The sequence below is a fragment of the Chenopodium album genome, chromosome 16 (genome assembly GCF_948465745.1).
Source record: "Chenopodium album chromosome 16, dcCheAlbu1.1, whole genome shotgun sequence".
NCBI lineage: Eukaryota > Viridiplantae > Streptophyta > Magnoliopsida > Caryophyllales > Amaranthaceae > Chenopodium > Chenopodium album.
Genome location: NC_137849.1, coordinates 40,180,757 through 40,208,483, shown reverse-complemented (window position 1 = coordinate 40,208,483; position 27,727 = coordinate 40,180,757). Strand labels below are relative to the sequence as shown.

Genomic DNA, 27,727 nt, shown 5'->3' with positions numbered 1-27,727 from the left:
ATACTTTCCTAATACTCATAAAAATTATTGATAAAAGCGTTGAAAATTTTAATATTTTATACTAATTATTTCTCGAGTTATACTCGGGTTAATTACTATAGTAATGAAAGTCAATGAATTCAATCACGAGCACAATTCATATCTGTTAAAGTTGAAGGACTCCATACAGACCCCAAGATGACAAGTTGGTTATTATTTGAATCAAGGGTCTGTTCTCATACGATTATTTTCACTTCAGTTCAGTTCAGTTCAGTTCTAATAAGTTCAGTTCAATTCAGTTCAGCTCTAATAAGTTCAGTTCAGTTCAGTTCAAATCCTAATTTCCTTCTCTTATAAAATATTCAGTTCAGTTCAGCTCTAATAATTTCAATTCAGTTCAGTTCAGTTCAACTCTAATAAGTTCAGTTCACTTCAGTTCAGTCAATGAAAACGACATCTCTTGTACAATTAATAAAAATGCAATATAGACGCATGAACAAAACTAAACTCGTTTTTGGAACTTTATAAGCATATTGAATTTCAAACCAATTCATACAATCCCGAGGGGCACCTCCATTACATACATTTAGTTTAATTTTGAAAATTTTTCCCAAAATCGGCCTGTAATTGTGGATTATATTTGACTATATTTGACTTTTTTTAGCACGAAAAAAAATCATGAAGAGATGCTTCCCATAGACCCCAATACACCCCGAGAGTCCATTAGGGTGGATGGAACTGTCCAATTTGCCTTTAAACTACCAATTTACTCATTTACAGTAAAACTTACGTTAATTTCTTTGACTCAAGGCCACCACATACCTTTATGAAAACATAAAATGATCATATATGGTTCCAAACAAAATTATATGATCTCGGATGTACCTTGTAATACGTACCTAGAGATTTTTCGACATTAGATCCTAAAACTTCGAAATTGATCCAAAATTGTGGATTATAGCCTTCATTTTTGGACAGTTTTGGACTTTTCCATATTCGAAAAAGGAAATAGATCGATGTGTTTTCCATGCACCCCACACTCCGGGAAGTCATTTAAGTGGTTGGAAACTTGGAACCATCCACTTTGCCTTTAAACATCATGTTTTGGTATACGCCTCCATGTATGGCTATAGGCTTTTACAAGACCTTTATGTTATTGACAAATGGTCGTGTATGAGCCTAAACAACATTATATGACCCCAAGATGCATCCCATATTGTTTTGTGAATTTTCGATACCAAGTTTCAAAACCTCCCAATAATTGGTCCGATTTTGTGAACTATATAACCTTCAAATTTGACTTTCATAAATCAGTTTTTTGACCCGACAAGATTATATATGAAGGTTTTGCCTAGAGTTCCCAAAGAGCCTTGAGAGTCCTACTTGCTGCCCTGAATACAACCAAACAATCACTTATCCAGTTATCCTATCAACATTTTTTGTCAAAAAAAAAAAAAAAAAAAAATCCTTGGTGTTGTAACATTTTTAAGCTAAACATATTGAAGAATTTCTTCTAATAAAAAATTATTAATAATTTTGTCAAAAAAAAATAAAATATAAAGTGGACCACAACACTTTACAAAATTAAGTCATGAATTGGCCCGTAAATTAGCCCAGCTCGATTGTTCCATTGGCGATCAGCCAATGACCGTCACTCGGAAGAAAATTGGTGGACCATCAAACTCATATTGAGTTCATACAGTGTGTTGACTGACCCATCTAGGCCATCTTAAACAGCAATTTTAATACAGAAAAATTGCACTTCTCATTAATTCTTTTCATCCAAAAAATGCTTTCAAACTCGGATTTCCATATTTAGAAATCCAATTTCAAAGCAGCTGCTGGACCATCTTCATCATTTTTATAAGTTGAATTCAATATTAATTGTTGAACAATGACTTATTGTCCTAAGACTTTGTTAGTTAATTAGACTGAATTAAATGTCCAAATTATTATTTACAACTCTTTTCTCAATTTTTTTTTAAAAAAAATTCACTTCTAATTAGATAAGAATAATTGAGTGTGTATATATCTTACGGTCTATTGGAACATATTGAAACATCATAACTAAGAATTGGAACACATATTTTTCAACAATTGATAGGCCTTGTAGGAGTTTGAATTACATCTACGCTATATGGATCATAAAGTTGACTACTTGTTTATTTAGATGATGACCTTTATCTTGTCAGACGGTCTTATCTAATAAGACCAATCTGATGTCAGCACATTCATATCAATACTAATAAGACCAATCTGATGTCAGCACATTCATATGAATACTAACTATTAAATCAAGTACAAATTAGGCAAAGCTTGCTATTATAAATTGAACTTCGTTGCCTTTGTAAACAGATCGTGAGTCACTAACAGTCTTCCATAATAAAACGCGAGTTAAGGCTCCTGCTTGACAAACTTGTGCCAGTACCAATGTTGGTTCCACACAATATGCATAGAATCTAAAGGAATACCCTTTGTTTCTGGCAAAAACAACGCGACAAAGATGGTCATTATGACAATCCAACCAGCATAGAAGAAGAAGGCACCGAATTTGAAGCAGCAGAGCATTGCTAAAAATGTTTGTGAAAGTACAAAGGTGGTCGCAAAATTCACAGCAACACTTATGCTTTGGCCTGTTGACCTAATATTCAATGGGAAGATTTCACTTGACACAAGCCAGCTTAAGGGTCCCCAAGACCACCCGAAACCAGCTGCATAGATGCACATGAAAACTAGCACCAGCACCGTTTTTCCCTTGGATATGTGTTCCGTTCCTGATATACCAGTTGTTGCTACTAGAACTCCTGCCACTGCGATCTTCAGGATGGATAGAAATAGAAAATTAGAAGTACTCAAGTTTGTAATGAAAATTTTGTATTTTCCAAGCTGATTATTTGTATGTCACTGCCATCAGTTCCATCTCGTATATGATTGTTTAATTCACATGGTTAGAGGAATCATTAATAAATGTTATGTTCAAAGTGGCCTATGAGTATAATTTTGGGACTGTCTATAATAGAAATGTGACTTGCTAATTCAGGATAGATGGAGTAATTATAGGACACGAGTTCATCTCAAGAAGTCGTGTTACATTTTTGTTGAATTACACAGATATTATAATTCATAGGCCAAAACTACACTCAAAGAGGTGGTCCAAAACCATGTAAATATATTTAGAAACTGAAGGAATAGGTGGTGTAAAGTGAGTATATAATGTACCTGGAAAATAAACATCTGAGCACCACCTTCCAGGAACAAGAACCTTCGACCAAATCGATCAACCAAATAAGTGGTCACGAGTATGGAGCCCAGATTAACAACACCCAGGATGATAGCAGCAATCAAGGCAGAGTCACTACCAAATCCAACAGACTGAAACAAGACAGGGGCATAAAATGCAATAACATTGATCCCAGTAATTTGTTGAAAGAAAGGGATAAGAATCGCCAAGACTAAATGTGGCCTATAATGCCTCTCAAATATAGTATGTAAGGGCTCCTCTTTAGCTGTTTTGGCCAACTCAGTAGCCTTGATGAGCTCTGCAAACTCAGCTCTTACATCAGTATTACCCCCTCTTGCCTTCTCTAAGGACTTCTCGGCCTCCTCCATCTTGCCTCGTTCCACCAAACTGTTAGGGGTGTCAGGAATGATCAGAACTCCTAGGGTCATTATGGCTGCTGGGACTGCCGCGAAGCCTAAAGAAAGCCGCCATCCCCAGGCTTTCTTTGCTGTGGCGTAATTAATGCAGTTGGCTGTTACCACTCCAATGCCTATGAAAAACTGAAATCCAGTGTTGAATGCACCTCGCCACTTTGGAGGTGCCACCTCTGATAGATATAATGGTGTTGCCTACGGTAATAAAGCCATGATTTCGTATTTACTTGATGTCATAGTCGAAGTAAATAATGATTAGATGATAACTGTAATACAGGGGAACCATTTTTTTCAAAAGAGGATTTTTATTATGTTGGTACAAGAATTAGTTAACGTACTCACAAGTCACAACTATCATAAACCATTTCTTGTTTATGAGACGGTATTATTGGAACATCCCACATGAATTAAAAATTAATTACGAATATATGAAGTACGAATCTTGCAAGAACTTGGTTTTAAAGGGGAATAAAGGGTCTCCATTAGTCCCCAATCTCAACATTAACAAATAGCAATAGCTCGAAAGGCTACCAAAAACACTAAATTTTTTAACAATTATGCTAACCTGATTCGTAAAACCAACACCAAATCCTAGCAAAATGCGGCCAAAGATGAGCATAGCAATATTTTGAGCAGCACCATTCACAGCAGCACCAAAAAGAAAGGTGCAACCACCGAGCACCATGGTGAACTTGCGCCCAAACTTTGCAGTAATACGGCTGGCCACTAGGGAAGCGGCTAATCCGGCTATGTAGAGAGAAGATGTGAAGGATGTCAATGCTTGGCTATCATACATACAATACATATTTGTTTTGACATCCCCTGATTTCTCCAATATTGATGGGAAAAACTTTCTTAAGAACGGTACCATTGTAGTTACTCCCCCTGAGGTACATGTGAAAGAAATTCAAGACATTGTTGAATGCTCGATTATTTTGTAAGATAGTTGAATATTTGAACTTGTGTAGAGGTAATAAAGGAAGATGATTCCGATAAACTACTAATGCAATTATTCAGAGAGCCTCCTTGTTAAATTAACTTGTGCTCGACAATATAATTGATCTTCTAGAGTTTATGTGATAAAATTTTCTATCATATCTGTTAATCATCTAAGCTCATCTACCAGTCAAAACAATAGATAACAACTACAAAGTTCAGCCAAATGAAGACTGTTTTCTTTTGTTTTACCTTGTTCTTGCGTTTAAAATGAAATGGAGTGAACACACATCGAATATTATCTTTGTTCAACTATAAATATGCAAGAACTATGCTTGATATATGCTGTTAAACTAAAAATATATTAGCAGTATTACTGAAGATGGTACCTGAAATGCCAATATCATAACCGAAAATGAGTCCACCAGAGGCAGCAACAATACAGGTTATCACCACAGCAGCTGTTACCTGCCCACCCGAGTGGCCTCCCCCTTGAGCTCTAGGCCCCCCTCCATCTCCTACAAAACTTCGTCCTGCCATTTTCTGTTGGTTCTTTTTGGAGCTCCTTCTCTACATTCCGTCTACGGAAAGAGAGAACCAAAAATAGGCAGAGAGTAGACTAATGAAAGTCAAGTACGTAAGAGCACTAAGGAGGAACTTTACAAAGGTGGAATTGAATGTCCTGAAGTCTGAATACACATTAATGACCGAATACACACTTCTTGTGCATGCGTGAACCACAATAGTTTTTTCTATATCAGTGGTCATTTGCACCTGGGAACTTTAGTACAACAAAATTTCCCAAATTTATTCTCCATTCTAGAAGTTTTTTTTTTTTGTTTTAACTCAAAAGGGATGGTAAATCAAATCATGCCATAAGTTATAAGTACTACCTCCGTTACAATATTATGTGCAACTTTATGGTATTATTTGTGAGATATAAAAATTTCAAAAGTTGCACACTATATGAAATGGAGGTAGTATATTATTTTGGTGAAAAAAATGGAACAAATAGCAATATCACATAGACACATACTTCGTTCTTTTTTATAGTTTTGTCTTAGAAACCTGACTTACATACTGAAACCTTTATTTACAAAGCAAGATTTGGTTTAGTTGGTAAGGAATTACTTAAGGGTTAAGACTACTTACCCTACCTTCTCATTTTTAAATGTCTGGCCCGTAAATATTGGAACAATGTCTGCCCATAAATATTAGAACAAAAAAACCGTGAACTCTACATGTACTTGAGAACAAAACAAAAAAACCGTGAACTCTACATGCCACCTCCCAAACACCCCCTCCCCCCACCGGACCCCCACCCAGATCCCCCACCCCCGGCGACCTCCCTTTACCATCGGCCAACCATCTCTTTCCTCCTTATCCCCACCGGCGACCGCCACAAGTAAGCAATTTTCAATATTTGGATCTAATTTGCTCAAATCAATTGCAATTTGCTTCTAAATTATCCTAGCATCATATACATACATAATCAAAGTCAAACACAAGCATCAATTGCAAGCAAGATGCACAAAATTAGAAACCCCTAAATTGATTTTTCTAGGGTTTACGGACAAATTAAAAATTACAAAATTCAAGCATATTATAAGATAAAATCGAAGTTAAAATACAGTGAATGTGTGGGAGAACTTTATTTAAAACTTCCAAAAAGATCCTAGCAAATTTTGGTAGTGTGTTTGAGAGTGTTTTGAGGGAGAAATGAGAGGTAGATGTTCGAAAGGAGGGGGAGGTGGAGGGTTACAGCAGGCCGAGGGTAAAGGGGGAAGGGGAGTCGACCAATGGTGGAGGTGGGTCCGGGGATGAGGGGTGGCGTGAGGGAGGAGGGTGGAGGGTGGTGGTTTTTGTTCTTTTTTTATTTTTATAAATTAATTTAATTATAAAATGGTTAAGTGAGTGTTAAAGGATAATCAGAATAAATAAGAAGTTAATTAAGTGGATTAGAGGCAGTTGGTTGTCTCCAACAAAAAATCTTCACATTCGGGTTTTCTTTTGCCAAAATGTTAAAAATCGTGTTTCCTTTAGTCAAAAAGCTTTTAAAAGGTTTTTTTTTTTTTTGTAAAATGATGCATTTAAAAGGTTTTTTTTTTGACAAATTTTCCTAATTGATAAGAACTATGGAGCAAACTTACAATATGGAGTTACTTTTACATACCAATCTGGAAACATAACATTCAAACTTTTTGTTCAAAATATTAAACATTAAATTGCTTGAATGATTTTAATAGTGCATTCGTTGTTAATCTGTTGTACTGAAACCAAATGGTTAGTTTAGTCCTGCAATCCTCAGGGAGTCAGGGGCACAGTAGAATTTTATATAATAATGGAGAGAAATGATTGAATTCTTCAATTCAAGACTTCAAGTTCATTCAAGTTAAACATCAACACAAAGTTGACTTGGAGACTCGCAAAACAGACGTTACCATAATTCAAGTACAACAAATTCACATTCGTCTAAGATAGCCAGATTGGTACGGTCTTTTGAGACAACCACCATAATTGGAATAGCAAAGACAACAAAGTAACCTTCTAGAGAGTCTCAACCAACTCTCATTGTGCATATAACTTGCATCATTCAATCAAAAGATAAAATGGTTTAAAGGTAGTTTGCTTCAATTGGTAGCACCCACAATTTCACAATTACTTTTGGGTTACATTCAACACATTGAATTGAATCAAAGATGAGAACGCAAAATAGTCTTGAAGGTTGTTCAATAACATTCCAATGTAATCAAGAAATACTACGTAGTATAAACTTTTGTTTATAAATCATTAGCTGTTAACATATGGTACAATTTTTACCAGTGTAAATTGACAAAAATATGCAATAAACGCAACCAAGTAAACCTTCCAGCTATAAAAAATCATTGGGCTTTAATAGTCAATCAAAATGGAAGGCAACAACGAACTACTCCAAGTTGACAGCTGAAATCAGCAAGGGAATCAAATGCAGGAATTTAGTCATCAACCGCAAAATACAAGGCAATAAATCAGGTGCTGCCAGCAGCATTTCAGCGTCATTCATACGGTCTACAAATGAACTGCCTATCAATCTGTCATCTACAGCCACAGGCTCACACGAACCACTACAGTCAAGAGCTCACAGGCAATGACAACAGTGCTAAACAAAAAAAATGGATAGCAACTTGATGCAAGCAGCTAACAGAGATGCAAGTAAACTTACGTATAATCAGCAGGAAAATAAGCAATAAAGCAGGAGCCAACAGCAGCATAGGCAGGGATAATTGATCTAACGAACGTATTCCTATCCCTCAAGCAGCTAGAGCAACGAGCTCGCTCAGGTACACAGCCACAATCACGAGCTCACGTGCTCTAGTATAGACTGATATAGTCAAAGGAATCAGCTGCATTCATCTACCATGGTCCAAGGTAGGGGATGGATTCATCAACACCAAAACTAAAACTAGCAATAAATCAGGTGAGCAGCTACAGCAACGAGCTCACGTGCGCAGCTACAGCAGTTCACGTGCTGTGATATAGTGAAAAAGATTAGCTTGATTTTGGCCTAAGCAACTCTCTAGAAGTTAGATGTTTTCAGAGAAAAAGACTAAAGGAATGAGGACATGCACAGAGAACTGTTTGAACACCACACCATCATCCATAGTTTCTTATAAGACTATCATACATACTATACCGAGCAAACAAGCACACAAGTATATTGCCATCAAAGGAGGCAAAAGTTCCAAAAACATATGAACTTGTCAAAAACCCTAAAAGTTCAGCAGTTAAGTTATGCTAGGAAAAGGTTGAAGGCTCTAACTAAAAATAGCGCAAATACTTCTGATAGTAATTTGCATGTATATCAATGCATATAAACCATCACCAATCCAACAGTCTCTGAACTGAATCATAATTTCCAGAGAGCAGACCGCAACGCAACCACTCTCAGAAAGGTCAATTCAAAACTAAAGGAACCAACAAAATTAGATGTCAAAAAACAGCACAGACTACAGTATCTTAACATGAAAGGAGTATATGAGATAGAAAAAGAGCAAGCTTAAGGATATAAACAAGCATAACGACACCAAAATAACGCAAGATAATCTTTAAGACTAACAGACCATATCCAACCACCTCAAGTTCTATAACATAATGACAAATAAACTGCTCATAGAGCTCAATAGCTAAACAACAGGACCATACCAAGAAAAGTTGATAGGAGCATGGAATTCAACTAAGAAAGTTCTAACTTTCAACAAACACTTCAATTCAAGTCAAGCACTGAACAACATGGACATGAAAAAGGCTCTCCGGAAGATTGAGCTTGTATTAGAAGCATTCTGATCATAGCATTAGTCGAGTGCTGCGATCTTTACTCCTGAAAAAGCAAAATCACCATTACAACTTTCTTAAAAGTTTAAGCTTACCAAGAACACATAAATTGCTATAAAAAACTCACATCTACATCAGATTTGCGGGGAGACTGACTACGAGAATCAGCTGGCCGCCCACGCGGTGATGCACTCCTCGGAGCTGGTCGCCCACGTGGTGATGCACTCCTGGGAGCTGGAGATCGCTCCTCTTGAGCACGTCCATTAGGACTTTCATCCTTAGGAGATGCCCTTGGTGAAGGGCTTCTCCTAGGACTGGGACTGGCTCTACGAGGTGAGGCACTATCATTTTTTTTAAAAAAAAAAAAATAAAAAAAAAAAGTCAGAATATATGAAGGAAATATAACGAAACTGGATAGTAAAGACAAAGGTCAAAATAGTACCTTCCATATGATCTGCTTCGGCTTCGCCTCTCATCATCATACCTCCCTTTACCATCATCTTTGCGATGGTCCGGACTTCTACTGTAGCTCCTGCTGCTTCGACGGCGGTAATCTTTGTCCCTGCTACGATACCTGTCTCTGTCAGACCTATCTCTGCTCCTACTGCGACTTCTCCTTCTATAATCTCTGTCCCTGTGGTCATCCCGATGTCTGAAAGCCGTTACATGCAGCAGATTAAAACATGAATAACAAAAATTTAGGAGAAAACAAAAAACGAGATCAAAGTTAAAAACTTCTCACCTAGGACGAGGGCTTCTTGATCTCCCTTTTGTCTTGACTGGCTCTAGTATTCTTCCCTTCTGACTGAAAACAAGAAAATACAAAGCCCATTAGAAATGAGAGCTAATTCTTACGAGTAAAAGCCACTCCAAAAGTTGCATAACACTAAATGTTGGCTAGTAATAAAAAGTTTTCCCAAAAAAAAAAAAAAAAAGCACAGTACATGTCAAAGAGATGCTTGAAGTAATACAAATCAAAGCCAACACCACAACAGGCGACAGATTATACACTTCCCCTGTGTTTATAATGTCCTGTTCTACACTATAGGCAAGAATTAATAGAGTAAAACCTCTTTTCCATTGTGGTAAAGGAAAACGCCAGGGTTAAGAGGCCAATTTAGATTAATTTAAAATTCACCTACACCCATCATATCTCAAGAATTCAATTTTGTTGAAACAACTAGCCTTCTAACCGTCTAACAATATGCTACTATCAATATATATATGATGAAACAAAGAAAAACTATATGGAAAGGGAGAAAGTTGAATTGGCAAAACAATACTTGTCATAAGAAAATCACCAAAGAGCTTGTATTTTGAATTATTACTCCATATATAATTAGTTCAGCACTGAATTGAGCTGCCTTAAATCATTTTCCACATATAAGAGATTTAACAAAATGATTTGACACAAAAACAACATGTAGCATCAAAAAAAACCAAAAACCAATAAAAATCAAACAAATTTTTGCAATCGCTCACATTTTCTCAGCATTAGGACCATATTTTGCAAACTGAACCATTATCTCTCTGCCATCAACGACCTTGCCTGCAAATTGAACCCAATTGGGGGAATAACCCAATTATTTTACAATCAAAGGAGAGCCCAATTCCAATTTTTCTCCCAATTAGAAGAATAAAAATTCAATTTACAATTAAAAGTGAAAAAAATTGGATAAATTGGGAAAAAATTAAAACCAACCATCAAGCTTTTCAACAGCTTTGGCAGCTTCATCTTGATACTTGTAACGAACAAAAGCAAAGCCACGAGATTCACCAGTTCTAAAACCAAATCAATCGACAAAAAATCAATAATCAACAAAATTCCCATAAACCCTAGAAAAAAGAAAGAGGGATTTAAGAGAGAACCCTAACAAACCTGCGGTCACGAGGGATGAAGACATCAACAACCTTGCCATATCTATCGAACAAAGGGTACAAATCATCCGCTGTAGTACCTGTTAATTAATAATAAAAAAATCAAAAAATCAATTGATGAAATTGAGAAATTAAGCAGGAAAAAATGGAGAGAGAAAAGGGGAGAATACGGAAGGTGATGTTGAGGACGAGGAGAGAATAGGTGTCGCGAATGTCAGGAGGACCAGCTCTGCCGAAGTGCGACATTGTTGAAGGTGAGTGGTGCTGCAATTTTCAGAGGAGAGAGAAAGTGAAAAGAGGAGGCCAAGTGTGTGTGGGTGTGCACAAGTGAGGTAGTAGGGTTGTGATGGTTGAGCAAGGGTTGGGTTGAGGTATAAAACTTGTGAACGATCAATGATTGACAGCTAAGGTACTTTTGATTTTTTTTTTTTTTTTTTGTTTGGACTGATTTGCCCTTTTATTTTATAATAAAAATTAAGAAAAGAGAGGGAAAAAAAAGGTATTGTGTGAACGCAAACTATTGGGTCAGTCCAGCTTGTCAATCGTGCGGGTTTATTGGCCCGGTCTTACTTTGTTCAGCCCAACAAGCTTATTAGCGATGTTCAACCCAATTTCTATTGCCACTTCTACAACTCTCTTATTCATCTTCAATTCTTTACTTTGTCTCTCCTTTAATGGTGAATTGGCCTTACTTTCTCTCTCCTTCCTCCTTCAATGGTGGTTTCTTAAGCCATCTCACCGTACCATCCGTCAATAAAACCATCGATATGATGTAAACAATGATATTTTTTTTTTATGAAGTTTTACTTATTTCTTTTTTTTGATGATTTTCCTTGTATTTAGGTGTATGGCTATGGAGTGGGTAAAGTTCATTGTTGTAGAGGAGCAAAGAAAGAGGAGAGAGAAATTTTGTGTTAGTGACGATCAACTAATTTAGAATATTATGATTACTTTAATTGTTTTTAATTTGACGACAACATTAGTGTCCATTTTTCAATATTTCCTTAATTAATTCATTTTGGGTTTTGGTTTTCATCAAATAATATATGTCCTCCAATAAACTTTATATTTCTTCTATCAAATAATACATTGTTTAGATAATTTGAGAGTGATATAATTCATATCCTCCAACATACTATACATATCCTCTAATAAACAGTATTGTATATATCATCTATCAAACTATTAAATAAAACATATCCTCTAACAAATTGTACATATCATCCATTAAATAAAACATATCATCTAACAAATTGTACATATCCTCAAACGAACTATACATATCCTCCATCAAATAGTTTATATCCTCCAATAAATTATATATTGAGGATACATTTTAGTTAGATTGAGGTTATATTTACTTAAATTGAGGATACAATTATTTCTATTAAAGATATATTTAGTTAGATTGAGGATTCAATCATGTAAACTGATGATACATTTTAGTTAGATTAAGGATACAATTTAGTTCAATTGAGGTTACAATATATTTATTTTGTATTGAGGATACATTTCAGTTAAATTGAGGATACAATATTGTCTACTAAGGATACATTTTAGTTAGATTGAAGATACAATATTGTCTACAGAGAATACATTTATTGAGGATACAATATTGTCTACTGAGGATAAATTGTAGTTAGATTGAGGTTATATTAACTTATATTGAGGATACAATCATTTCTATTGAGGATACATTAGTTAAATTGAGGATACAATATTATCTATTGAGGATACATTTTAGTTAGATTGATAATACATTTTTGTTCAATTGAGGATAAATCATATCCTTTAATAAATTATATATATCCCCCATCAAATAATTCATATCTTCCAATGAACTTTGCATATCCTATATCAAAAAATATATATATATATATATATATATATATATATATATATATATATATATATATATATATATATATATATATATATATATATATATATATCCTCTAATTTTCTTTTTTTTTTACAACCGTATATATCCTCTAATTAAATGTACATATTTTCTAACATAATACACGTCCTCTATCAGATAATAGATATCCACTATCAAATAATACATATCTTCTACTAAATAATATATATATATATATATATATATATATATATATATATATATATATATATATATATATATATATATATATATATATCCTCTAATAAAAAAATTTAAAAAAAAAAATTAAAAATTAAAAGGTGATCGAAATGGAGGAACCTCCATTGAAGGTCTCGTACTAAGCTCATGGGCCGTATAATATAACTTGCTCATTTCTCAACCAAAATACATGCATTTGTCATCAAAATGCTCCCAATTCAACATACAATCATATGGGACAATTAATTTCAACAATTATACATCACACAAGAAAGCCCCAATTCAATTTTTTTGGACATTTTTGAAAAATTCGAGAAACATTACACCAACATTTAGCTATTGATTATCATGTTCAAAATACAATTTTTGATGTTGCATTACAAGTTAGAAAGAGAAAGATAAGCAATGAGAGAGAAATCGAATTGAGAAGTAGCAGTAAAGGAAGGAAAATAAAGGTTGCCGCACGCAATACCTTCTCTTGTGTGAAACACTTAGGGTGTGTTTGGATAGAAGGATTTGGGGGGAAAGGAAGAGAAGAGAAAGGGAGGGATACAATTTCCTTTGTTTGGATAGCAAATTAGGAAGGGAAAGGAAATGGAAGGAAAGGAAATGGGTGGAAAATAATTCATTAATTACTTAGGAGTAAAATCATTCCAATTTTGAAAAGATTTAGAAGGAAAATTTTGTAAAAACTGATGTATTGTAAAAAGACAAATATACCCTTTACTTTCTAACAAAAATCTGAACATCAGTTTTTCATGTAATTTTTTCTCTCTCCTCACTGTATCCCCAAATTTCTAGGGTTCCAAAATGCAATTTTTTTCCCCCAATTTCTAGGGTTTGTGGAGTGCGATTTCACTACTAATCTACTCATACTTGTTATCTCTCTCACGATTTATCTGATTTTTTCAAGGTAAGTGTCAAATTTTAGTTTGATTTTGTTGATTGAATATTTTAATGCGATTTTGTGGAGTGCGATTTTGTTGATTCATCTTGTTTTAATCACGCTTTTTTGACTAGCAATCTTGAAATCACTCTAGGTTTATCAATTGTAGCTTGATTTTGTAGTAATATAGGTTCTTCTACTCAAGCTAGGATGCGTGTTCATGAGAATGTTAAGCGTTTTGCTAAGAATTACTCAAGCTAGGACTTACTCTGTAATCAAACTCGCAATTTTTCAATAAATATAAATGCGAATAGTAGTATTATAATAATTCTGTTTCATTTTTTTGGATTCAATCGATCCCACCCCCCTAATAAATTGACCAATTGATAAGCTAACCATATTATAATATATGTTTATGTCCGCAATTAAAGCAACAACAATAAAATTAACCTGTTCTAATGTTGTTGTAACTCGAGGCATATTGATTTGGCAAGCAAAATACTTGTGCAAATCAAGAACAGAATTAAAAACTTATTATGAAATTGAAACCAATCTTTGTTTATTTGTAAGAATTTCAATTTGTGTTTGTTGTTAAGTTCTGTTGATTTATGCAATTGGGTTGTTTTCTAATTGGGTTAATTTGCTGTAAAATTTCTGTTGAACAGTATATGGTTTATGAACTCTGTTGATCAATTTGAGTGAACACTCTGTTTGATTTAAACTGTTTGTATATTTATAATTATTATGCTTTTGTTGTTGATATGTTCAATAATATTTTTATAGTCGTTCACATTGCCTTTAATATGGAGGGAGATTTTGAGGAATTGGATGTTGAAAATAGGGAAGTGACATGGGAAAGAACAAGACGTGGAGCTGTAATTCAGGTTGTTGGTTATGTTGTGTATGCAATGTGTCTTATCAAGTCATATTACCTAAGTGGAAAACAACTCCATTTCGTCATTATGATGTACTTTTGAAGCTTTTTTCCAAGGATAGAGCAACAGGTGAAATTTCTGGAACTGCAAAGGAAAAGAAAATGAAGGCTATGGATAAATCAAGCTTTGAGATGAAGGATGAAAGCCTTGGAGAAGCCCAACCAAGTGATTCTGCCGATTCGTCCAACCGAAAAGGCAAGAAAAGAAAATAAGAGGAAGTGTTTCAAAATGAGCTCCTATTCATAAAAGAAGGGTTGGACAATGTGGCTCAAGCTCTTCGAGAGGGAAATGTAATTGTTGAGAGAGGTCGTGCTCAAGTGTATTCACCACAAGAGGTTTTTGAAGTGTTGTCAAAGATGGAGATTGACTCATTAACTCGTCGCAAAGCTTATAGGTTCTTAAATGCAAAACAGTCAAGGATACGAGAACTTTTTGGTTGTCCACCGGAGGAAAGAAAGGACTATTTGTTAGAGATGATGCTCGATGAAGAAAATTAGAAGTGTGCTTTCGAGTCCTTGATCATAACAAAGAATTTTCCAATGAGATTTTTTTTTTTTTTTTTTTTTTTTTTTTTTTTTTTTGAAATAGCCAATCAATGAGAATATTTTAGGTGATATAAATTGTAATGTCTATACTTTTCAAGATTATTGTTAGTTTTTTCACTATAAAATATTAAGCTTTTGATTGCAAATTTTATTAAATTTAATTGATTATTTAAAAGCATTCCAAAAAAATAATGTATAAACTCAACTACTCAAGTATAATGTTATAAAGGATGAAAAAAATAAATAATAAATAAATAAATTTTTTATAAACAATACTCCAAAAAATTACTCTAAAAAAAATGAAGTGTACTCCAAAATGAAAACTATGAATAATACTCATAAATATTTAAAAAAGGAAATGGAAAAAAAAAAAAAAAAAAAAGAAGCTATGTCATCTTCTTCCTGTTGCTACAGCCGCTATTACCAGGTATTCTTCCCTCCCTCAAAATAAGAGGATCGAACCACTTCTTCTGACTCTTTTTCAAATTCGATAAATGTTGGTTGATCGTATATTTCCTTATAGTTCTATGATTTAAAGTTCCCTTCCCTTTCTCTTCTATCCAAACAAGGGAAATAAAAATTCTTCCTCCCTCCCCTCCCCTTCTTTTCCCTCCCCTCTCTATCCCTTCCCTCCCTTTCCTTCCTAAAAAGCTATCCAAACACTCTGTTAGGTTGACTCTCCGAGTATTGAGATGGTGATAGAGTGATTGGAGCTCGTTCGTATCCGATTAGTTGAATTGTGTAAAACACGTAGGTTCTCAACTCTTGAGTATTAAGATCTTGATAGAGTGATCGGAGCTTGTTCGTATCTGATTAGTTGAATTGAATTATTTGAATCAGTGTGAATTTATAAGCGTAATTGCCATAGTCAAATTTTGGATATTTGGTTGTGTTTTGTAATTATAGAGTAGTACTTACCTTTATTAGTTAATTTAAAAGGTAAATTCTATATACAAGTAAGAACTTACCTTTTATTGGTTATTGTGTGAGAACATGTAAGTTCTTGACTCCTTATTATTGAGATGTTAATAGAGTGATCGGAGTTAATCCGTATCCGATTATTTGAATAGAATTATCTGAATAAACCTGAATATATAAGCGTAATCAGTAATCACCTTAACATTTGGACATTTGATTGTATTTTGAAAATCATCAATCAATCAATAACATAATACTAAAACAGACACCATAAATAACACGCGTCACTTCCTAATGCTTTTATTTTTCCTCCAAAACCCTCTTTTCCTAAGGAGTAATTTTTTTTTCTTTTTTCTTCAAATCTTCTTAGAATTATATTTAGCATAATATTATTATACAAATTTCCTATTTGATCACGATATTTTATTTATATTATAGAAAATATCTCAAAATTTTCATATTCTTGTATAAAATATTTTCCATGCCTATTATTTCATTTGTATACTATATATTATGTTATCTTTAAATATGAAAATACGTCATATATTATTCCTTTGAATTTTCAATTTATCTATGAAGCGAATTAGAAATGACATGTGTTTCGGGGAAATTGATTTTGGCACTCCCTTAATTGATATTGGCATACCTTCATGTGAGAAAAGCTTACAAAACTGTGCTCTCACATAAGGTGTGCCAAAATCAACTTATGGTGTGCCAAAATCATTTCCCGTGTTACGGGCCTTTTTCTTCTTTTCGTCAAATTTCCATGCCATTACGTCTTTTGGCAAGTTTAAATTGCATATAATTGAATTAACATTTTTCATTACATAAATTGTAAAATATGTGTGTGGCACCGGATTTAAGCTAGTTATGGAGTAAAACTTACCCTTATTAATTATTTTTTTAAGGTAAATGCTATATATTGTACAAGTAAGAACTTACAAGAAAATCTTAAGTCGAATCATACTATTATAGAATATATTTAATGGAAATATTAAGTCAAATCATATACTTAATTACACCGATTTGTCATTTATTTCAAATTTTTGCGAAGTACTACATACTTACTAATGAATTTATTTGCTATTACAACCCTTAGAGTTCCACTTAGGTATAGCATAATTAGTATTACCCATATTGTTAATATACTCTATATTAAAAGCATTGATAGCCTGAAAAGTTATGTGACCGGAATAAATCTTCTTTTAAATACAAAATATGACACGAATAGAGTAATATTATCCAAGCAATATTTTTTTTGCTTTAGAAATTATATTCCCTAGTACTCCGTATTTGTTTTAACTGTCCGCTATGACTTGTAAACTTTGGGTCAAATGTAAAATTTTACATATGAAATAATTAAAAAGTCTTTTTACCAAAACTTATACTTCGTATAGAATTGTAGTTTTCTTAGCACTACTTAGGGACAAAAGTAACATAATCTACAAATGAAAGTAACATATAACTGCAATTTATAGTCACAAACTTTGAGTAAAAGGTTTTTTTACAAATAATCTAAAAAAAAAAAAAATTGTTCAAAATGCACTACTGCAAAGGTGAATGCATGATAAAGAGCATGTAGCAAACATCCCCTTTTAAATTTGTTTTACACTTGGATAAAGCACAATTATTAAGATTTTTACTATTTGTAGAATGGCCCATGTGACTAATGTGAGTAACATTAAAGAAGTTTACTTAAAAATTGTGGCACACCACATCATGAGTCACAAATCCTATATTGGATACATGACATAAGAAAACGATTCGAGGGACGAAGAAATTGTCATTGTAAGATTATATAGAGAACCGATTCTTTCTAGGAAGCATAGATACACAATAAATCCTACTTAAGTTCCTATCATAAAATGGCATTTAATAATAAAATCGTACAATAAGGTTCCAATGATAGACCGTGACAACCTTAACGGTGTTCTTACCAACTAAGCTAAATGATTCCTCTACTTCCTTCGTCTAAAGAAATGAGGCAATATATAAAATAAGTTGACCTCGTACTTGGGACGTACAATGACAAAATCAAAAAGAAAAAAAGAAGGGGGAGTTAATGGAGCCCATCCATAATGATGGTTACAGGACTTGCAGCAGAATATTTAACGTACTAAGCGCCATATTATGGCACTCAAGTACATAATATAATATACAGTATTAAGTTGGCCATGCAAACCATATAATATCACTACGTTCAACGTCAAAAAGACTAAATTTTAGCTTGAAAATGTCGCAAAAACACACATTTTTACAATCCTAAAAAAGACTTGTTCATTGTTTCATGAGTGAAATAAAATGGTAACTAGAACTTCAGCCTGCCCTGAAGTCATCAACAAGAAAAGCAGCAGCTAAGTAAGCTCTGATCTATACACCTCAAATCTTTCTATCTGAGAGCAGCAAAAATTCCTTTACACCCGAACAGCTTCATGGGAATCAGGGATCCAAAAACGACGATGTACATGCCCATGAGGCCACGAGATCATATAAGGTTTCTCTAGCTAAAAAGCCAACACAGAGCGGACATATAGACTCACAAAGTTTGATTATTGTAGAAGTAACAAACAACATTCTTTACTGCAGAAAACAACATACAAAAAAGCTTCCTTCTCATCTCACTTCTTCAGCAATCCTCGGCTGAAAATCTTCTTGCCATATGGGTTGGTACGTAGCATCGAGTGAGGACGAACAGCTGTTGCAAGTGACTCGTAGAGAGTGCCCTGCAACAGAATTTTGCATAAAGTGACATTTAGGACATCATACAGACTGAATTGTAATTTTAGAGTAGTTATTCTAATGAACAGCTAGCACTGTCAAGAATACTGACTATCAAACTGCCACTGGCTGCAAATCTCAAACCTAAGAAGACTCGTATGAAATGCAAGAAAATTAACCAACACTTACAGCTCCAATGACTCATGTACAATACGGTACAAAAAAATGCCATATAAACAAAGCAAATCATCAGATATAAACAAATAATAGCTACTCAGAATAATTAGGCACGAAATGTCTTAGGTAAAAACAAAAGGTAATGCATCCAAATACGCGTTATTCTTCATTAATTCTTGATTACCATTATCGGTCAGTATCAAATAGACATGGGTATGTTTCCAAGTGGAGATGCATTATCTTGAATATACATGAGGAACAATTAGTTTTTTAATACCAAAATACAAAGAAGATTCGTTACCATTTTCTAATATTAATACTTCATCCAAAGAAAAAAAAACATAAACAGCAAAATAGAATTGTGAACAAAGAAGGAGAATCATCTCACACAATTGGTTGGCAAGGAATTCTAAGGGTATATATCAGCAAGATAATATCCTTCTTCAGCTCATACTAAACAAAAAATAATCATCACGCCATTTCATAGTTTTCCTGTTTCAAATTCTCACTTGATTATAACAGTTCACCATCTAAATTTATCGGTATTCTTAATTTCTTATTAATGTCAAATCACAAATTGCAGTTTGGGGTTCCAAAACCCAGAAATATCAATTCACTAATTAAGCAAGATATTATTCTACTTCAAAGATGAGCATAACATGAAACAAAAACTAATAGTTAAGGAAGAAGCGTTTATAAGCAGACCTTGGTGTTTTCAAGTGCTGACTGAATGACATAGTTAGCATAAGGATCCTGCACAAGTTGCTCAAAATGAGAAACTGATAGCAATTCATACACAATCCTTGCGTGGCTTTCCTCATAAAACTTGAAGCATTTTTCAACCACATGGCTGCTAAATTTCTGCATGGAGAGATGCACAAAGTTCCCTTCTAATTGAGAAACCAGCTGTGCTGCTGCAGATGGAATTTTTAGCTCGAGGATGTACTGCACAACATAGTTTCTGAGACAAAATACAATATTAAAGTCAGAAGGCCAAAAAAATGTGATAATAAAGGTCTAGCATCACTAGTACATTTTATTCATAACCTATAAATACTATATTGAATAATGTTAGAGCGTCTAAATTGAGCATGAAATAATATATAACCATCTAAAATGAATGCCACTCTTATATTTAAGTCATTGCATTAGGCATAGTTCTTCATCAGACAAATAAATATAAAACTTAAGGTTCCCATCACAGATTCCAATGGAAGAGTGGATTTATTTTAGGACAAAGAGAGAACAGCAGTACGTAAAAGAAGAGCAGCTTACTACTTTACACTACACCATTATATCGTACAAAAAAGTCGTTATTGACAAGCATAGATACCTTCAGTCAAGAATAACACCACTGTGCATACCAACGAAGCAAAATCGAGCTTTAAACTCAACTTTAAATTAAGTCAACCACTTCAATAAATGTACCAAAGAATTCTACAAATCACAATGATCCAAAAACTCTTAACCTTTAAACCTTTCTTTGTTCCCTCACAGGATAAGAACAAACCTCAAACAATACATCACAATGCTTTCACAGCATATCCACAATCATGCAAAAAAAAAAAAAACATTTAAAGTAATATAAGCATCAAATCCTACAATTTGATAGTTGTCATATAAGCAAATTGAATGTGCCAGTGTACCACTATAAAGGCCACGAGATAAGCTACAAACAAACATATTGTTTTATGGCCCCCTCCTAATTATACTCAAACCTCTAAAGTGGCAAATGCAAATCACACATATATGCATATATAAAATGGCTAAATGAGTTTTAAAATTACTCAGATTCCCCTCCTACTGATAAAGCTGTAGGGATATGAGAACAAGCTCATGACCTTGCAAAATAATTGAACCCTTATGAGCTAGCTTCAGCAAACCATAAAAACTTTTGTACAGTTTTAAGTATAGATTCAAAACTCCCCAATGCCCTACCCTGCAAGCCTAAGATGTGGTAAAGCTCATACACTACGGACATGCACTCATAGAGAAAGAAACCTCAACAGAAAAAATTCAAAGCTAAATAATATTGTTTTCAAATCACGACACCTAGAGAAACAACTCCAATGAAAGTTTCCATTCAGCAAAAGCAAATGGATGATAATTCTCATTCAAATAGACATGAAAAGAAATATATATATTTGGAAGTCTTTTATGATAGTATGCTCAAGCCATCAAGGAAAAGGTTGAAATTGTTGAACCTAAATGTGAGTAGTAAAGTACTTGTACTAAACAAGGCAAATACTTAAAGTCTTAAAGTGAATTGATGAAATTTATTCATGAAAGTAAATCCACTATAACACAATAAGTGATATTCATGCCAGCTTCTCCTCTTTTATCAAACCAACAACTGATAACTACTCCTGCGTAAACAAGGCAAACCTGAGTGCAAATGTCCAACAAATAGATCTGCATAACATTTTATGACGAGTTATACTCAATTCCAATTTGCATTAACCAGAAAGAGCATGGTTTTAAGTGTATCTGAGCAAAAAAAGTAATTTTATGAATTCTACAGTTCAGATAATTACCCAAAAGGATCTTGAGCAAGAATAAGGCCATTGCTACATATTTGTTCTAACAACTTCTGTCGATGTTCACCAGTGGAGTGAGCAATACAACGTTGAAGAACACAACACCCATGCCGATGAGTAGCAATCTCAACAGAGAACTTTGCAGCCGCATCAAAGATGAACTGCCACGTAAAAATAATGTAAAATGGAGAAATAAGTGCAATAAGACTAAAAGAGTAATATAGCTCCAAACAAAATCAACTCTAGTAATGAAGAATGCAAACAACATTTTCACACACTAACAGCAGCCAGATATACTAATCAGACAAAATAATTAATATTAATGAAATTAACTAGAAGTGGATAAATGAACGTAATAATTTAATGACTAATATTGTGTTTGGGAAAAGCTCCATGAGTTTAAAAAAAATATGATGGCAAAAAAAATGAAGCAGAAACTTAGATCAGATGTTAAGTAAATCAATCTTCTTTTCATCACAACAGCCCCATCTAAATGATACGGGCTCCCATTTTAACAATGCAAATTCTTAGACTACACGAAAGTGTGATCAAACCACCCCTTCTTTATGACTATAAAACAGGCAACAATGAAAACATGAAACAGTTGTACCAATCCCCCTAGCAATTGTAGAAAGTTAACACTTGCTCCTTGACATGAGACAATGATTTGGCAAAAAATCAAACTCTAGTTTCATCAAGTAAAGTCCAACAACAAAAGTGCATAAATTCTGTGACTCAACAAATATCTTTCATCAATAATGTACATGCTAGTCGCAAAAAATTTGAAGAAACAAGCAACTGATGGAAAATAACAGGAACCAGCAAAATAAGATTAAGAATGCTTCACTCAATTTTGAGCAGGCTATAATTTATTTTAGTCACATAGGCAATCTTATGTATTGTTTGATGACATATACCTTATTATCATCACTGCTAAGGCATTGCAAGCAACGCTGGACAACATGATTCCCATTCAGATCCTTTATAAGATCAATAAATCCTGGTTCAAGAGCTCGAATAACCAATGAGATCTGCTTCCTTGATTTAAGGCTCTCGATCAATTTCTGCACCACTCGTGTACTGAAACACGAAAAACCAATCTCAGTCAAAGGAAATCATGGGCAAAAGTTTATAAATAAGGCTAACAAGGAATGATCAACTATTCATTATGTTGAATAACAATACCCATGTGTATTCAAAGAAATTTTGACAAGTTCTCCACGGTTTTTGGTCACCACATGTACAATCCTCATTCTTTGTTCATCATTGCAGACATCCAACAATTTCTGAATTAGATAATTTCCAAAGGAATTCATCATCAGCTCAACAACATGGTCAATAATTTCATTAAAAATGAGTTGCACGTCTTCAAATGACCCTTCATCAAACTTCTTCTGCAGGAAGCGACAACCATGTTGATCCTTTGCCATGTTATAAATTCTACCCCGAACCTCAACCAATGACTTATATAGAGCCTGCACCATCAAAGGATCAAGCACATGACTACCATTTTCACAAGCTCTTTCAGTCTGCAATGGAACATTTACATTAAGTTCAAAGTTCCTCTCCCTAATGTTTTGCACTGTATTCCCACTAAGCAGATTCTTGGTAAGACCACCTAATTGACAATTCTTACCAATTGCTCCATTAAATCCCTTATCTCGTAAGATCGAGGTCCTTTCAGAACCATAGGACTCAAGATTCCTTGGCCTTCTCATCAAAGTAACAGGCAAAGGACCCTCCCTTTCTTCAACAGCCCTCATCTTTTCCCTCATTGAGTTATAAAATGCATTTCCCCTACTCAAACCCTGCTTATAATACATTAACTGAGAGGGATCGACGGAACCTAGGCTACCCACATTGCCAGGATACTGCCGTCCATACTGCTCTAACAAAGCTTCATTCAAACCAGGCTTATTATACATAGACATATTCGGAGAATTTCCCCAAGGATTCAACATCTCCTTGCAGCCATCCAACATATATTGCTGCAAAGGATCACCTACAACATGAGGGCCATATCCAGACTCAAACATTCCATTACCATACCCTACATCTCCCTTTGGAATCACACCTCCATTACTGTTACATTCACCTCCCTTCAGAATCGAAACATTACCTCGAAAATCACCACTTCCATACACAGGCAATGGATCACAATACTTATTTCCTCCAAGAAATGGCACACCACCATTCCCATAACACTCATCTCCTATCTGACTCATCCCGTCCAAAGGAAGATTAATCAAATAGTTATGATGACCATGCATAGCAGCATAACCCGAATTCGACCCGAACGAATCGGCTAGATTACCCCCTCCCTTAATCCCCCCCAATCTAAAATCCTTAACACCCTTCTCATCTCTATACACAGATGATTGAAACCCTACCCCATTACCAGAAAACCCATTACTGTTATATAAACCCTCTAAAACCCCAAAATTCTCAGTCACATTATATTCACTCCCCCTAAAAACATCTGAATCTCTATGAAATTGTCCAACAACATCAGAATTTCCAACACTCAACTTCTGAAAATCTGCTGCTAAACCAAGCTCATCCACCATTACCCCACCACCACCAACACCATCATTGTTAACCCTTCTATAGTAAGAATCTGGTAAATTAGGAGCCACATAAAATTGATCTACAAAATGGGTTTTTGGCGTTGAAAAACGTGAATGATCAAAAGGGTTTACTGATGAAGAAGATGATGATGCTGTTGATGAACCAACAACAAAATCAGGAAAACAAAACCCAGAATTTGCAGAAGATTGAACAACACCCTCGTGCATTTTTTGATGATAATAATTAGATGCTTCACCAGAATAATTATAATCAAATTCTCTTTCACTTTTCTTCATATTAAATTAACAAACACCCCCCAAAATTACGCTAATATTCAACAACAGAGTAGGAACAAAAAAAGGGAAAAATATAACAAACCCAAATAAAAAAATTCAAAAAAAACACACACAAAAACAACAAAACCCCAGATCAAAATTTCAAACAAAAGAGACAAAGTTTATAGAAAAATACATGAACATGAAGGAAGATTGATGGAGATTTTTTTCGACGCTTTTTTTTCAATCTGTCAAGAAATTTTGATTGAAATGAAAAAAAAATTAAAAAAAAAATACGGAGTAGCAATTTGAGGAAATGGGTTTTTGATTTTTGATTTTTTTCACGAATTTAGCCTAGAGTAGTAGTACGGTCTGTTACTTCTGTGCACGCTCACGCCATTAAAATGAAGAGTTGAGAGCGATATTTATATGTGTGTAAAATATGTGTACAATTTTTATATTATAAAGTATTTTACAAACGCTCACACACATTGAGAGAGATCACTCAGAGAAGGGTGTAGAGAGAGAGTGTGTGTGCGTCAAGAGGAGAGAGAAAGGAGGGTTTTAGAAGAATTTTTATAACTATTGATTTTCATTATTAAATGGGGTTTTAATTGTATTTAAGGAATTAAAATAGGTTCTAATTTATTTTTATATTTCAATTTAGGTTTTTTGTTGACCATTTTCCTATGATTTCGGTTACATAATGTACCTAAATGTGAAATAGTATTGTTTTGAATACAACAACTTTTCCTTAGTTTACTCACTTTTGATTTATCTTTTTGTTTGTCCAATTTACCATTCCTTTTTTATGTTATTTTTAACGTTTTAAATGTACTCCCTCTGTTTCATAATGTTAGTCCATATATTATTTTGGGCGTTTCAAAAAAATCTACCCATATTGAATATATTTCATTTATAACTTGATTTTTTTTGGAATTAATTGATTGTGGATTGATGATATAACTCTAAGTAAGGAAATTTTTACCTTAAATTATGCAATTATGACTAGCGCTTTCCTAATGAAAAATCAAAAAAGTTAAATAAGGTAAACTAATTATGAAATATGTTGTACTTTAATGTTAGATTCCAAATACATTTGTTTTCTTATTTTATGTGATTGATTCCATATGAGACTAATATTATGAAACGAAGGGAATATATATTTGGTCGCTTTGTACTTTGTACTATTTAATGATGATTTTTTCTCCCGCAAATAAGGTATATTTATAATCACTTTGTACTTATATTTATTCAGCTCGTGCATTAGTTCATTCAATTTCATATACTACTAACAATTATTCCTAAAAGGCCAAAACTATTTGCAAACTCATGTGTTATAAATATTTAAGAACTTACGATTATTTTAATTAAATACTTATAATAGATGTGAAAAGGAGTAGTAAGCCCAAAGGCCAAAAGTAAGGTGATAACAATTGATAATCAATAAACCTACATCAAAATAAAGGAAATGCTCAAACTATTCTGAAACATTATGAAATTGAATAGTATTGAAATTAAAGATATGAAAAATAAGAAGTATTCAAACTAACATGGGATTCAAAGGTTTTAAAAATCCTACTACCATCCCATTTTATTTTCCTCGTATTCCTTTTTGGGTATCTTTTGTAGATGTCTGATGTCATTTAATTGTTATTTACGTATTAATTTTACTATTCAAAGAAGAAAAAAATACAAGAGGAGAAGGGAAGTGAAAACTGAAAAGTGCTCGTAAAAAAAAAATTAAAAAAAAAAAAAAAAAAGAAAGAAAAAACCTAAAAAGTATATGTTCCCTTTAGCTTAAATTCAGTTCAGTTCAGTTCCTAATTTCCTTCTTTCATAAACAATTCAGTTCAGTTCAATTCACTTCAACTCAGTTCAGTAAATAAGAACAAGCCCTTAATGCCTGTTCACATTTACTGAACTAAGCTGAACTGAACTGAATTGAATAGAGCTAAAATGAATATTTATGAGAGAAGGAAATTAAGAGCTGAACTGAACTGAATAGAGCTGAAATGAATATTTTATGAGAGAAAGAAATTAAGAGCTAAACTGAACTGAACTGATGAACAGGCCCTTAGTGTCAAACTTTTAAACTATCCACATTGCCAAAGCCTTGAAAGAAAATCAAATATGAAAATAGAAATATAATCAATATGAGTATCATATTTACATTCTTCCAAAAATAAACAAATCCATAGTAGAATAAAATCAAATCAAATAAAATACTACTGATATCATTACTATATAAGAATAATATATAACTCATAGTCTCATATGCAATCAAAGATTCCATAGAATATCATACAAAACCTCAAAAAACATATATTTTTATCATACTACTTCCTCTCATTTTTTTAATTGCACAAATTGTGATTTGACGCCTGTTAATGCATTACTTTGATGATCAATATCTATAATTACAGATTAGTAAAAACTATAAAATGCTGAAAATTAAAAATAAATGATGATCCCACCTAATCATGTTTTTCCTTACAAATAAATCACAAAAGATGGTCCAAGAATATTGTGTAAAAAGTGCAAAAGTTCATTTTTCATTCGATTTTTTTGCATAAAAAAAATGTTCTCAAATTATAAATTTAACCTATATATGTGTGACAAAATAGAATAAGTGGGTTTTTTTTTTTTTTTTTGGTGAAGAATAAAATAAGTACTTAAAGTAAATAAATTTTGAAATAATTGAACATATCGCGTGCATATAAGGTTATTTTTGTAATAAGTTTATATTAGTACGAAAAAAAAATTAACGGCTTGTTCCGATTTACTGAAAACAACTGAACTGATTGGAGTTGAACTGAACTGAATTGCAATATTTGACAATGGATTAATGATTTTTAACTATGGATTAGTAATGATACTAATCCACTAATAATTATGAAAATAAAATGAAGTTCAAAATTAATCCACTAATAGTTTTTTTTTTTTTGTTAAATTTTTTTTTCATGTTGATTACTGCCTGTAAAATTAATCTATTGTAATAGTTTGGTTATTAAAAAATGAAACAAAAACAAACAAAAAAAAAAACGAAGAAAATTTCCAAAAATGAAAAAAAAAAAAAAAAAAAAAGACCCAAAACTACGCACTTCCATTCCAAACCAGAAAAAAAAAAAATCGCTTTAATTATCATTAGCAATATCATTAGACATAATGATGAACTTAAAGAGATCGTCCCAAAAGCATGCCAAAACTAAATTGTCATTAACTAAATCATATAAAACAAATAATTTAGCAAAAGAACTGAAATGATTGGAGGTGAACTGAACTGAAATTAAGCTGAACTGGACAGGG

General features: G+C 33.3%; 2 protein-coding genes across 5 annotated transcripts; both read right to left on the bottom strand.

Annotated features, from left to right (window-relative positions):
• Positions 1–2,351: 2,351 nt before the first annotated feature.
• LOC145585297 (sugar transport protein 5-like) lies at positions 2,352–5,248 on the bottom strand. The gene is made up of 4 exons (XM_081642010.1): positions 4,959–5,248; positions 4,199–4,518; positions 3,199–3,828; positions 2,352–2,796 (listed from the first exon to the last, which is right to left on the bottom strand). Exons 1-4 carry the CDS (start codon positions 5,107–5,109, stop codon positions 2,374–2,376), a joined length of 1,524 nt encoding a protein of 507 aa, XP_081498136.1. The 5' UTR covers positions 5,110–5,248; the 3' UTR covers positions 2,352–2,373.
• A 2,067-nt stretch (positions 5,249–7,315) lies between these two features.
• LOC145586504 (uncharacterized) lies at positions 7,316–11,103 on the bottom strand. 4 transcript variants are annotated; one of them, XR_014100964.1, is made up of 10 exons: positions 10,929–11,098; positions 10,760–10,838; positions 10,583–10,662; positions 10,363–10,429; positions 9,623–9,685; positions 9,323–9,532; positions 9,008–9,221; positions 8,752–8,926; positions 7,772–8,077; positions 7,316–7,673 (listed from the first exon to the last, which is right to left on the bottom strand). XR_014100964.1 is itself a non-coding variant. In XM_081643348.1 (8 exons), exons 1-8 carry the CDS (start codon positions 11,002–11,004, stop codon positions 8,921–8,923), a joined length of 780 nt encoding a protein of 259 aa, XP_081499474.1. In that variant the 5' UTR covers positions 11,005–11,103; the 3' UTR covers positions 8,639–8,920. The 4 variants fall into 4 exon arrangements, 2 of the variants coding, with proteins under 2 accessions (XP_081499474.1, XP_081499473.1); XR_014100963.1 differs by having other exon boundaries at positions 7,316–8,077; XM_081643348.1 differs by lacking the exons at positions 7,316–7,673; positions 7,772–8,077 and having other exon boundaries at positions 8,639–8,926; positions 9,008–9,206; positions 10,929–11,103.
• Between the last annotated feature and the right edge of the window lie 16,624 nt (positions 11,104–27,727).

Coding starts and splice junctions, on each gene's coding strand:
- LOC145585297 (XM_081642010.1), bottom strand. CDS start 5,109: ATGGCAGGACGAAGTTTTGTAGGAGATGGAGGGGGGCCTAGAGCTCAA. Junction 4,519..4,958: donor TTATGATATTGGCATTTCAG/GTACCATCTTCA, acceptor CATGTACCTCAG/GGGGAGTAACTACAATGGTA. Junction 2,797..3,198: donor CTCAGATGTTTATTTTCCAG/GTACATTATATA, acceptor TCCATCCTGAAG/ATCGCAGTGGCAGGAGTTCT.
- LOC145586504 (XM_081643347.1), bottom strand. CDS start 11,004: ATGTCGCACTTCGGCAGAGCTGGTCCTCCTGACATTCGCGACACCTAT. Junction 10,430..10,582: donor AGCTGTTGAAAAGCTTGATG/GTTGGTTTTAAT, acceptor TTCAATTTGCAG/GCAAGGTCGTTGATGGCAGA. Junction 9,533..9,622: donor TCAAGAAGCCCTCGTCCTAG/GTGAGAAGTTTT, acceptor AACGGCTTTCAG/ACATCGGGATGACCACAGGG.